Genomic DNA, 12,635 nt, shown 5'->3' with positions numbered 1-12,635 from the left:
AGCAGCTTTATTTCTAATAAGGAAAAATTGGAAATAATATACATGTCTATCAATAGATGACTAAATATATATATAAATATATCCATAAATGGGATACTACTCAGCATGAACAAGGATTCCATTTATATGCAACTCAAGAAAATGCAAAATAATCTGTAGTTCCACGATACATACAATTCTGCAAACAAAGTAAAACAGATCGGTGTTTGGGCTGGGGCGTGGGAAATGGAGTGGGGAAGGGTGGTGGAGGGAAGGGCCGGGGGAGAAGCATGGGGAGGCGGTGGGCACGCCGGAGCAATCAGGTGGGCAAGGGAGAAGGGGGCTAGGGAGACCGGTAGGGGTAGGCGCGGGAGATAAGTAGGAGGAGGTACTGGGCGGGGAGTTGGGTGGTGGCAGGACTTGCGAGGGTGGTGGCAGGGGTGCCAGAAGCAGTGGGAGGAGAGAAGCAGGAGGAGGAGAGGCAAGGGTAGGAGCCCCGCGCGACGGAGGGAGGCGGGGCGCGCGGGGAGGGAGGCGGGGCGCGCGGGGAGGGAGGCGGGGCGCGCGGGGAGGGAGGCGGGGCGCGCGGGGACGGCCTGCGTCGGCTCTGAGGGCCCCCGCGTGCGGCGTCATGGCGCGCCTGCTCCGTGCGCTCTGGGGTTCGCCCTTTCGAGGGGCGCCCTTGCGGGCCGTGGGGGGCCCAGCGGGCAGAGGCGGCGCGGGGGCCGGTCCCGAGGACGCAGGTAGGACGCGGGCCGCGCAAGCCCCGCCGCCGCCTCCTGGCTTTCGGTTTTACTTCACCTGCCTGGACTAGAGGGCCTGAGCCCTGGTTCTGCACCTGGCGCTTCCTTCTCGAGAAACTATTTGGGTGCGCCCGTGTCCGCCCCTCCTTGCGGTCTTGGACGGTGGGTGGTACATTTAGAGGGGTGTGGGCGGTTGTTACTGATTTCCTCACCCCCCGTAAAATGTCGGGCTCAGGAGCCCCTGGCTCTTATCCCCGGACTGCAGGTGAACTGTCGCGGTGGTTGGGTCAGCGACCCGACACCGCGCGCTCCCTCCTGTAATGGCCTGTGGTCTTTCACACTGTCCCCCTCTTAAATTCTGCGTGCTGCTTTTCCTAGGTGAGAAGCAAGCAGTTCAGACTTTGGATTCCTATGGATTTGCTTCCTGCCCTGCTGTTTCTCTGTGTGTGTCCCGGAGCCAGGGAGACGTGTGGGCTAATAACTAGTTCCCCTTTAGACTGATAATCATTGTCCGTCATTGGCTACGAGACAGACCAGGGAAGTGTGTGTGTGTGTGTGTGTGTGTGTGTGTTTCTTCGAAATGCCTTTGGCTCCTCTGTTGGACTGTGGCACATTTGCCTTTCACCTTTTGGTATGGAGTCACCTGTGGAGACCTGTGTCAACGGCCCTGTATTTCAGATATATTTCAGGGTAATTTAGTGCTCCCTGTGCTTTGGCTTCATGGGCAACTGCCCCGCTGTCCCATCTCTGAATCCGATTGTGTTATGTAGCCATTGAAGAAATGTAAAGATACCTATCTCCTCTGAAAATGTATCCAGTCACTTGGACTTCTTTTTATCCCCTGAAGTTTTCAAAATGTAGTTTTAAATAAATAAAAGCACAGGCAGTGTGGAGTAGTGGCTGATCCAACATGACTTCCAGTCATGGCCTTCCGCACCTCTTGGTGTCGTCATAGTCAGCCAGTCTGATGATATTTGTTGCATACCTACTGTGTGCCAAGCATTGGTTTTCTGAGAACCACAGGTGATGGAAACATCATACTTGTAGGCTGGAGCTCTCCTCATTCCCCTTTATAGGATAGTGGTTTCAGTGGAAACTTGTCCTTTATGTTTGTCCTGGTGTTGTCAGAAATAGCCTAATGAATTGCCTTAGGATCTGAAGTTCTTCAGCAGCATTTAAAATTTGGCCAAACTCCAGTACATAACAGGAGCTGTGTAACTTATCAGACACCCCCTCCCGGGGGTGTCTCCCTTCCTTATTCTAAGGAACTAATTCAAAAGAACGAAACTGTGTGTACAAAGGTGTTTTTAACAGCACTACTCTTAAGAACCAGAAACTGGCTATAACCCAAATGTCCATCAGTTAAAGAATGCTTAAGTAAGCCAGAAAAGTTCAGTTCAGCAAACTATTAGGCACCCATTAAAAATTATAGACAGGTAATAGTTGGTGGCTAAGGGCTTTGGTGTTGACAGTGCCACTTACTGGCTCTGTGTCTTTGGGCACGTTCTAAACTTGGGCACGTCCTAAACTTGGTAAGCTTAAAGCTGTTTTTTCTTCTATAGAATAAGAATAATGATAATAATAGGGTTGTACAGAATAAATGAAAAAAATTAAAATGCTTCATCAAAATGGCACTTAGTAAGCACACAAATGTTAATTATAATTACATAAATAAATGGAAAGGACAAAATGCAGCTACATTTAACCTATGTTATAGACTTAGGGAAGGTTGAAAGAGAAACAATAAGATGTTGATAGTGATGGAGGACAGTTCCACAGCACTAAGATTTCTGATATGCAAGAGGTACCACCCCTATGATTTTGTCGTCAAGATTAACAAGAGCAAAGTCAATGCTCAGTCTCTCAGTCGAGACTGAAAGAGGAAAGTAAGAAGTATCCTGGAGAAAACTGTTGTTTCAGGAAAACACTCCAGAAATACTTGGCTAGGAATCCATCCTGAGCATTGCTTCAACCAGTCCAGTCACTGGGGTGGGAAAGAAGACTAGTCTGCAAATTAGAGTGGGCTGGGGATTCATTCTGTGCCAGTTCGTAATAGATTCTGTTAGTATCAACAAGTATTTATTGAAACAAGGCTTGTTTGTGTGTGACACTTGGCAGTATATCAGCTGTGGCCAGAAAGGTTAGCAAAACCAGAAGGAGGTAACCAGTAGGTGACCATATGACCAAGAGAGGGTGTTCTTCAAAGATGAGAAGATGTAAGCCCACCTCAGGAAACACGTGACCAAGAAGAAAGACGGCCTGTGCAAATCACAGCACAAAGAGAGAAAGGAACCCAAAGGACTCTGAGTTTTTCAAAGCCTAGTTCAAAGGAAAGCTGTGTAGCTATCTAGTACAAGAGCAGAGCACCCAAGTCTTTTGATAGTGAAGATAGCAAGAGAATGCAGAAGGAATCTGGAAGACATGCGGCCCCAAAAGGACCAACTCAAGGTGCAGATGATGTGGGTTGAGAACATAAAACACCTCAGTCACGCACAAAAGGATGGGAGGACCAATGCAGAATCCTCTCTGGCCACTGCTGGCCACGTGACCTTACTCATTCCTAAATTCTCACTTGTTGTGTGTTGTATGTACAGGTACCAAATTGCTGTTTGGTAAAACCATGCAGAATTTACTCGTGATACAATTTTCATTCAGAATTTAGTTTCCAAAAGCATGGTATATTAGTTGGCTGGAACAGCCACAACAAAACACCACAGGCTGGAAGGTTGAAACACAGAAATTTACTTTCTCATCATTCTGGAGGCTGGAAGTTCAAGATCAAAGTATCAGCAGGGTTGGTTTCTCCTGGGGCCTCTCTGGTTTGCAGATGGCCGTTTCTCTGCTCACGCATCCCTAGAGTCTCTTCTTCTTCATGTAAGGATACTGGTCAGATTGGGTCCATCCTTACGGCCCCATTTTAACATAATCACCTCTTTAAAGGTCCCATCTCCAAGATACAGCCAAATAGATTAGGGCCTACCCATATAAACTCGTTTGACCTTACATATCTCTTTAAAGGCCATATCACCAAATACAGTTGCATTCTGAGGTACTGAGGTGTAGGACTTTGACATGAATTTTGGGAGGACACAGTTCAGCCCATAACACCATGGTTACAGAAACCTCTGTAAGTGATGCAGACCACATACATGCTGACGTGAGGGCACCTAGCTGTCCACCGGTCATTTTGCTATCGAGGCAGAGTTTTCTTCTCTTGACAGAGTCTTCCAGGCTGGCAGATTTACAGTTAAATTTTGCACAGTTGGTGCTCGAAGAGCAACTAGTCTGAACATCGTTACCCACCTATGAAATCTTTCATGCACACAGTGTAAAAGGTACATACTGATAAGGATTAGCAGAGCCATGAAAAATGTACTTTCTGATTTAGATGAAGGAGTAATTCTTCCATCTAACAATTTAAGTATTAGTTTTAAATTTTAAGCTAAAAAGAAAAAGAGGGAGAAGGGGAGTATCTGAAAACAAGTAGTCATTCTAATAGGTACTGTAAAATACAGAACAATTGGAGAGGGAGCTGGGGTCTCATCCGGGATTCAGATTTTAGGTTCAAAGCTGAAGTGTGGGAGTCCCACTGAATTTTAGCCCTTCTGGAATTTCCACTTTCTCGCGTCAACTGTTGTATTGTATTGCATGTGGAAAGACACTAAGGACGATGCTTCCAGGAGACAATCCAGTTTGTTTTTTTCCACTAATCCATTCCACTTCCTCCCCAAAAGGGGAAGGGAAGATAATAGCAGCTTTCCAGATTATAATTACTAATCTGCGTACCAAGAGTCAGTTTTCCTCTTAGAAATCCGTAGAAATAAGGCAAGATCTTTGCCAAAGCCAAGAATGTAGGTGGAGTGACATGGCAGGCCGGGTACTTGCAGGGTAAAGAAAGTGTTTTATCATGGTGCGCTGTTGCCCTTTCCTTAACAGATGTCAGTGATAGCCAGGGTTCGGGTTACGCACATTCCCCTCAAGACCAGTTTAGATTCTGGGAGGAGGAATCAAATCCTACTAGCAAATCCTGCTCATGCTCTTGCATTCCTTTTTTTCACTGTATGAGGTGGCCTCTGTGTGACCGATCCCAGCTTAGGTCATGCTGACAACATTGGCTCTGGCCAAATTTTGGATCTTGCCCTTTGTTGAAGGCTTACAAAATATACACATCTCTCGATCTTTTAAAGTGCCTAAAATGGAATGCCTTCCACTTCCCTTATGATTCAGCACATAGTTCACATCCATTAAAACCAGTTCTAATCCTACTTGCCCTGGAGCCCAATGCAGGGCTTGAACTCACGACCTGGTCGAGACCTGAGCTGAGGTCAAGAGTCTGACCGACTGAGCCACTCAGGTGCTCCTCCCACTTGCTGTTAAAACAGCAAAAACACCTTTCCCTGCTAAGTCAGCCTGAAAAGATTTCACAGTGTTCCCACCACTCAGCTGGTGGTTAAGCCAGCATTGCTTTGTAAAACTCTTCTATTGTTACCTTGATAGTTATCTAAAGCTTATACAGTCAATAAAATTTTCACAATTTAACTGGTCTCCCATATTTCATTTACCCAAGGTCAAGCTCAAGAACAGCTCCACAGCTCTTGCCTTTTTCTCCTAAATGATCAATTTATCCTCTTCACTGGATCATTCCCAGCAGCATACTAGAATACTGTGATCTTTCTCATCCTAAAAAATGCTCTTGACCTCACTTCCCCTTCCAGCTACCTCCGGAACTCCTGAAAGGACTTACCTGTTTGCACTGTCTCCCTTTCCTTCTTCCTATTCTGTATCAAATCTGTTCCAGCCAGATTCACACACCCACACACACACCCACTCCTCCACCTAAACTGCTTTTTCAGGGCACCGCTGACCGCCATATTGCTAAACCCAATGAATAATTATTAGTCATCTCTGTCTAGGACACCACATTCTTGCAGTATTCTTCCTGCCTCTCTGCTTGTCCCCATCTCCTCAACCTGTGTATCTTGGAATCCCTCCAAGTCCAGCCCTTGGGCCTCTCTGTTTTCTCGACAGTCTTTGACTTGGGAATTTTCCAGGCTGATGGCTTTAAATAACATTGTAACACTGAGGAGTCCCAGATTTATATCTCCACCTTGGACTTCTCCCCAGTTTCTAAATCTATGTATCCAACTGCCTACTTGACGTCTCCATTTGAATATTGAACTGAACATTGAATTTTGAAAATACTGAATTTTTATTAACAAGCCTCCAAACCTGTTCCTCCTGTAGGCTTCCCCATCTTCTACTGCTCAGACAAAGAAACTTGGAGTAGTGCCCCTTGACCGTATTCTTTCACGTACTTCACATCCGCTCTGTCAGCAAATCCTCCAGCTCTGCCATCAGAATACATCTGGTGTGTGACCCCTCTAAGCTTTACTACTACCACCACCCTGACGCAGAACTCTTCCATCTCTCAGCCAGGTTGTTAAAGTGCCCTCTGTCTTGGGTGCCCTGCTGCAATCTTTGGCCTCCTTCAATTTCTTTTAGTATATCAGCCAGGAATCCTTTTAAATATGCTAGGTCATGTCATGCCTCTGCTTACCTTCCAGTGACTTAGAATAAAAGCCACCATCCTTAGGGTAGCCTTCAAGACCCTCGTTGGTCTTCCCCCTTCCCCATTAGCTTTCTGCTCTCACTTCTAATAACTTTCCTGTTCACTCCACCCATTCCCCCTGGCCTTCCTGCTATTCATCAAACATACCAGGCACACCCAACTAGTTTTTTCTCTTGCCTACATGCTCTTCTCCTAGATATTCCCATGGCATATTTTCTCATTTTAGTGTGACAACATTGAACAGTTTGGGCAGTGAGAAAAAAGAAGTGGTGCAAATAGGGGAGAGCATAAAACTTAGGAGACTTTTGTGATCATCTTTACTGGAGTTAATGGTGGCCTCATCCAAGGTAGTGGCAGATATGTGAGAATGAGCAGATCCTAGAGTTATTTAGGAAGTAGAAGCAACAGGGCTTGGGGCAAGGAAAAGGGAAGAGTCGTGTATGATGGCCTGGCATTCTGATTTGAGGCATGGGGTCAATGAGAACACATGAGAGGAGGGGCAGATTTGGGTTGGGGCAGGGGAGATACGCGAAGTCCTTCTGTGTGTGGTGTTTGAAATGGGACATCCTCGTGGAGGTCTCCAGGTGTGGTTATATATGGATCTAGAACTCAGCAGAGATCTAGGATGGAGGGTAAAATAGATTTGGGAGTCTCATCATGTGGATGGTACTGTAAGCTACTCATTGGATAAAATCACCCAAGGGGCAGGTGTGGTGTGGTGATAGGAGCGAGCCTAGGATGATAGATTCATCTGAAAACCACCAGTATTCCAGGGATGGCTAGAAGAAGTGGGGCTGAGGAAGGACGCTGAAAGGGAATAACAGGAGAGACAAGAGTATGGGGCACCAGGGAGGCCACGGGAAATAAAAGCTACCACAGAAGAATGTCAGGTGTCAATACTGTGGAGAAGTGAGAGAGAAGGATGAGGTATTCTAGGTTTTACCGAGAAGACCTCAGTGGACTCTCTGAGAATGGATGCAGTGCAGTGCGGGGGAGGGAGGGTGCTGTGTCTTCAGGGCGTCACACCGGAGGCACGCGACGTCGGCTTGCCCCACTGTTGGTCGTGCTTACTTGGCTTGCTTGGTTAAGGTGGTGACTTGTACATTTTTCCATTGTAAAGGTACATTTTCTTCCTTTGTAATTAATAATATTTTGAAAATGTGTGACTCTTCCATTCTTCAGCAGTTTCCCACCCAGGGTTTTAGAATTCCCTGATGATTCTTGCTTGAGTCACTTACTATTTTAGTGATTATAAAGATTTTTTAAAAGGTTTATCATTCTGGGCACCTGGGTGGCTCAGTCAGTTAAGTGTCTGCCTTCGGCTCAGGTCATGATCCCAGGGTCCTGGGATCGAGTCCCACATCGGGCTTCCTGCTTGGAGGGGAGACTGCTGCCTGCTTCTCCTTCTCCCTCTGCCATTCCCCGCCCCCCCACCCCCGCCTTGTGCTGTCTGGTTCTCTCTCTCTGTCAAATAAATAAATAAAATCTTTTTAAAAAATAAAAATAAAAGGTTTATCATTCCTTGTCCATTTATTACTTGGCATTCTGCCTGGTAACTCTGAAAGCCACTGAGCAGCAATAATTGTCACATAAATACATTCTGCTTTACTCCCCAAGAAATGAGTTCCAGAAAAATTGTGTATACCTGAGCTATATTTTCATAGGCAATTTCAGAGGTGCATTTCCAGAGTAAACAAGAAATCCCCATAGCCTTGTAAAAAGTATTTAAGAAAGGACAACTATTAATATATTTAACAGATTAAAAACCTTTTAATAAAATGTAAACAACCATAAGCAATCAACAATATACAATATGGAACATACCATATTGTATAGTATTATGAGCTAGCAATGAAGACGGTAGTCTTTTCTTACCTGAAAGATAATTTAGGACTTTTGGTAACCAAAAATGAATCTCAGATATGATTTTCAGACATGTTTCATATTTGGTGGTGATACCACAAATGTCTCACCTTTCATCTGTGTTCCTGTGATCAGGTTACTAAGCCTCCAGGCCTCTGTTTTCTCATTTGTAAGTCGAGGTGGACAGATTATAAAATCCTTTCCAATTCTTAGTGTTAGATGATTGACACATTGATTGTATACGTCAGGCTTCCTATTCCCCTTTGGCTAAAAGGAGTATTGTCCTACTTGCTTTGTTTACACTCACTGGAGTAAAAGTAGTAAGACTGAAGCATAAGAATAGATTCTGGTAGGTCTCCATTTCCTTTCAGGGGCATCGGCTAGTCTCTTCTTTTTGCCACACAAGAAGATTTTTTAATAAAGACCTCCATTGACAAAATCAGAGAGATTTTTATAAACCAGCGAAGGAGAAGAGTTTAATAACCCACTAGCTCAAGGTTCTTTCCTCTCCAATCACTCAGCTACTCCCAGCTGTATCCTGACGGGAAATACTCCTCTGAACGTAGTCATAGAAGAAGGATCAATTTCTACCCCCCGGGTACCTGAGGAGAATTTATTCTGCATTATTTCATATTTGAGCTGCCTCTTTAGCTTCTGTACCCCAGTGGGACTGGAAAACTGGCTGGCGGCTGGCTGCTCCTTTCTTGTTAAACTAATGAGTCAATGGAAGCATTTTGTACTGGGGCTTTCTGGTCCCTGTGAAGAAGGAAGATGAAGGAGAGGGAGGGGACGGCCTTGTTCTGCTGGGGGAGGGGGTCATGCACTTCAGGAGAAAAGCTGAAGAAAAAACGTCATTGTGCCTTTTTGTTTTAATTTTTTTAAAAATTCCTCTTGAACCACACAGGGTCTCTCCCAAAGCATGGGCCGTCTCTCACCAAGAGTGAATGGCAAAAGAAGCTGACTCCAGAGCAGTTCTATGTTACGAGAGAAAAAGGAACCGAAGCGGTAAGCTGCGCCCATGACAGTTTTGCGATTGGATGGGTCCGGGATGGCGGGAGGGCAGGTTGGGAGAGATGTAGCTCCAGAAGCCGACTCACCCGCATCTGCTCTGCCAGTCTGGTCCTCCTGTGTGCTCCTCCCTCTCGGGCACCGCTGCCCATCCACTGGTAGGAGGCCCCGGATGCCTTCCCTCCCTTGCCTCCCCGCCTCTTCTGCCCCCTCAGTAACCTTCCAGTTGCTCTGCTTCTCTTGCCCGATCTTGCCTCCACGCTGCCCCAGGTCTCCCCCCGCCTCTCGCTGGGTGGATGGCGTGTGGCAGCCTCAGGCCGTTCTGGCTGCCATTCTCTACGAGGCTGCCAAAGAGGAGTGCCTGGGTGGCTCAGTCGGTTAAGCAGTTAAGCGGTTAAGCGTTTGCCTTTGGCTCAGGCCATGATCCCAGGATCCTGGTGCAGGGAGCCTGCTTCTCCTTCTCCCGCTCCCCCTGCTTGTGCCTTGTGCACTCTGTGTGTATGTGTGTGTGTGTGTGTGTGTGTGTCAAATAAATAAAATATTAAAAAAAGGCAGAAGAGATCTAAAAAACACAAATCCAACCACATCCCTGCACTGCTAACAATCCCTCAGTGGCTTCCCACTACTTCCAAGGTAAAGAAAAAAGTTTACAAATGGCTTATTAAGCCCTACCGACTCTGCCCCCTGCCTTCTGCCCCTATCCTCAGTCTGGCTGTTTTTCCTCTTTATCTCCACACTTCGACCACACTGCCCTTCTTTCAGCTCTCAGACACCCTGGGCTCCCTTGTCCCTAAGGCCCTCGACTGCTGCGACCTTCTTCTCTCCCCTCACCTCGCCCTGTTCATTCAGACATACCTCCTCCCTCAGCTCCAATCCCATGTGCTCGGCCCCAAGCTGGGCTTGCTTTTCCCAGCACTCTCCCTTTAGAGCATTTGCCATTGTTGGGACAGTCCTGGCACCTAACATCGTGCCCGGCTAGAGTCTGCACTCAGAGAGTAAATTTTTGTGAGTACTGCATGAGTGCAGGCTGAGAGGCGCAAACATTATTTAAATGGCATTCATCAAGCTCAGCTTCCGTTCATTTCCGGAGGGAATTGTCCTCAGTGGTTCCTCATTATAGTTCTGTTTTCCCAACACAGTGTTTCTTCACAAGTCGTCTGTCTTAGACCCAAATATAACCCTTGGAATAGAGCTGTTGAACGTGGTTATTAGACATTTTCATTTGTGAAGCAGACCCCACAGAGTGGACCACGGTGGTTTTGCAAAGTTGTAGAGTATATATATCTTTTCGTCAGCAGTCCCTGCAAAGTCCAGACAGCTGTCCATGTGCACATGGCCTTATCATCATGGTGAACCCTCGGCTTCTCTGATGCTGAAGTCGTTAGGTCAGCAGATCCCAATGGAGTCTTGTAAAGTACTGGTATTTTTTAAAACCTCCTGTGGGTGGGATTTTAATAATCCTTCATGGGGAGGAAAGAGACACAGTCATTTATTGCAAATGGTTGGGGGAGCCACATGTGATGCTCTGTGTGCAGTTGGGTGTATCCCAGGATATTTAAGCCAGCCCTTTCTCAGGGACACAGCCAGGTGGGGTTTGGTATATGTACAGAGCCCGGAGATGAGCTGACAGATGTTGAGGAGAATAAATCTGTGGGATTCGCAAACAGATGGTGCAGTATACTCTGTGCATTTGGCCATTTTACAAAATGAGCATCATCCATTATTTTAAGTAATGTTATAAATCCCTTTCAGTTGATCCATTTCCACATGTAACTTTTTAGAATATTGCAGAACCAACTGTAAGCCTGGCTAACGAAAGGGAAGTAACACATCTCAGCTTTCTGTTTGGTGACTCAAACTTAAGAATTCAGTTGCATGTGTTTTGATCGGGCAGCAATAAAAACGTGCACTCTACTAGACACAACAAAGGAGTTTATAGCCTGGTTGCACAACAGCTAAAAGTCAAATATCAGTAGAAGGCCAGTTTCCTGCAGGCCTTCCTCTCTGTCCCCTACAGATCTGCTCTCCATATGCTTCACTCTGCTCTGGGAAGAATAACATGCTCCCTTCCCTTCTGACTACTGCTCAGGTTTGGCCAGTGGATGATGCTAGCAAGGTCAGAGGACACAACAGAGAAATGGGATCCAGGGTCCTCTAGTGCAGGCTGTAGCTCCTGCAGGCTGCCCTTACCTACAGGCTCTGGTAACTGCCTCTTCCTTTGTCCCATGGGCCTAGTTGGGGTGGGGTGTTCTCAGAGCGCTCCCAGTGCTTCACCCTCCCTTGCTAGTTTTCACTGGCCCTGTTCCCACCTTTGTAAATCGTTCTGTATGAAATTATCTGCAAATCACCCCTTTGGGTGTGCCATCTGTTTCCAACAGGTATGTTGTATTGACCAAATCAAAGGAGAGGTCCCATTAGTCCAGACAGACTGCCTTTGGGCCACTGTAGCAGGATACCACAGACTAAGGGGCTTAAGCAACAGACATTTATTTCTCACAGTTCTGGAGGCTGGGAAGTCCAAGATTAGGGTGCTGGCCAGTTCAGTTCCTGGTTTTTCCCCCCATCTCTGTAACCTTAGCACCCAGACCAGCACTGGGTACATACCAGGTTTTCAAGTAAATACGAGAATGAACAATTGAGATAGAAGTTGAGTTTGGCTCTAAATAAATGATAGGACTTCTACAGAATTGAGGGAGGGGGAGGGAGACATCAGGAAATCAGTCTAGGAGGCAGTGGATAGATGTCACTTCATAAAAATGCCTCAGCTAAGGATTTCTTTTTATTTATTTTTTTTACTGTGATACCTGTTGCCTGTTACTTCCTCTGTTCACCTCTCCCCTGCAATGACAAAATTATATTTTGATTTTGATCACACTGTCTGGATCCTATGAGTAGGCTTTCCAGATCAGCTTCAGGACAGGTAGCCTTTTGGCACATGTGTCTCGTCAGCCCAGGTGGGAGGGGTGTGAAACTTCATGGCAGATTCCGATCTGTGCCAAGGTTGGGAGCGGCATGCAGGGGGACAGGCCATAAAAAGATCAGCTTACTACTGTTCAGATTTCTGCAGCTAAGTTTAGAGTCTTTAAAGAGGGAAAACGTCCAAGTGTGCCCAGATGGTAGGCTCAGTGGGTTATTTTAAAATTGTCCATTATGTGGCTTGCTGAAAATGTGCTGTTAGTACTACTATAGGGAATTTGAATGTTTGACCTGTGAATTGGTTGAGTTGGGGAGTCTAGAAAGAGCAGAAGAGTCCAGCTTATTTTCTAAGTCAGTTCTGTGACTTGGTGACCCATTCTGTGCATTGACTTCTCTTTCATCCCGTGAAATGGGATAGTGCTTGCCACCAGGCTCTGGTTATGGATCTTCCGTGGTTGGTTTATTGGGTTTTATTTTTTCCTTTTAATTTACTTTAACAAAAGGAATTGGGCAAGAAGATCTTTGTTCCTTTTTTAACAATGAAATCCAGTTTTCAA

General features: G+C 46.1%; 1 protein-coding gene across 7 annotated transcripts in view; it reads left to right on the top strand.

Moving 5' to 3' along the window:
- Positions 1-601: 601 nt before the first annotated feature.
- Positions 602-12,635, top strand: part of MSRB2 (methionine sulfoxide reductase B2) — a 36,736-nt gene continuing 24,702 nt past the window's right edge. For all 7 annotated transcript variants that reach the window (XR_003610957.2, XM_028114169.2, XM_028114168.2 and 4 more), the window contains exons 1-2: positions 602-722; positions 9,059-9,159. Coding sequence is in view for 6 of the 7 variants with exons in the window: in XM_028114169.2 (XP_027969970.1) it covers positions 611-722; positions 9,059-9,159 (213 nt within the window). In the remaining variant the exon portion in view is untranslated. The remainder of the gene's footprint in view (positions 723-9,058; positions 9,160-12,635) is intronic.

The sequence above is a fragment of the Eumetopias jubatus genome, unplaced genomic scaffold, assembly GCF_037043125.1.
Source record: "Eumetopias jubatus isolate StellerSeaLion01/CBP00866 unplaced genomic scaffold, mEumJub1_p1.0 scaffold_8, whole genome shotgun sequence".
Classification (NCBI taxonomy): Eukaryota; Metazoa; Chordata; class Mammalia; order Carnivora; family Otariidae; genus Eumetopias; species Eumetopias jubatus.
Note: the sequence above shows the minus strand (reverse complement) of the source record. Positions and strands in the feature narration are given on the sequence as shown.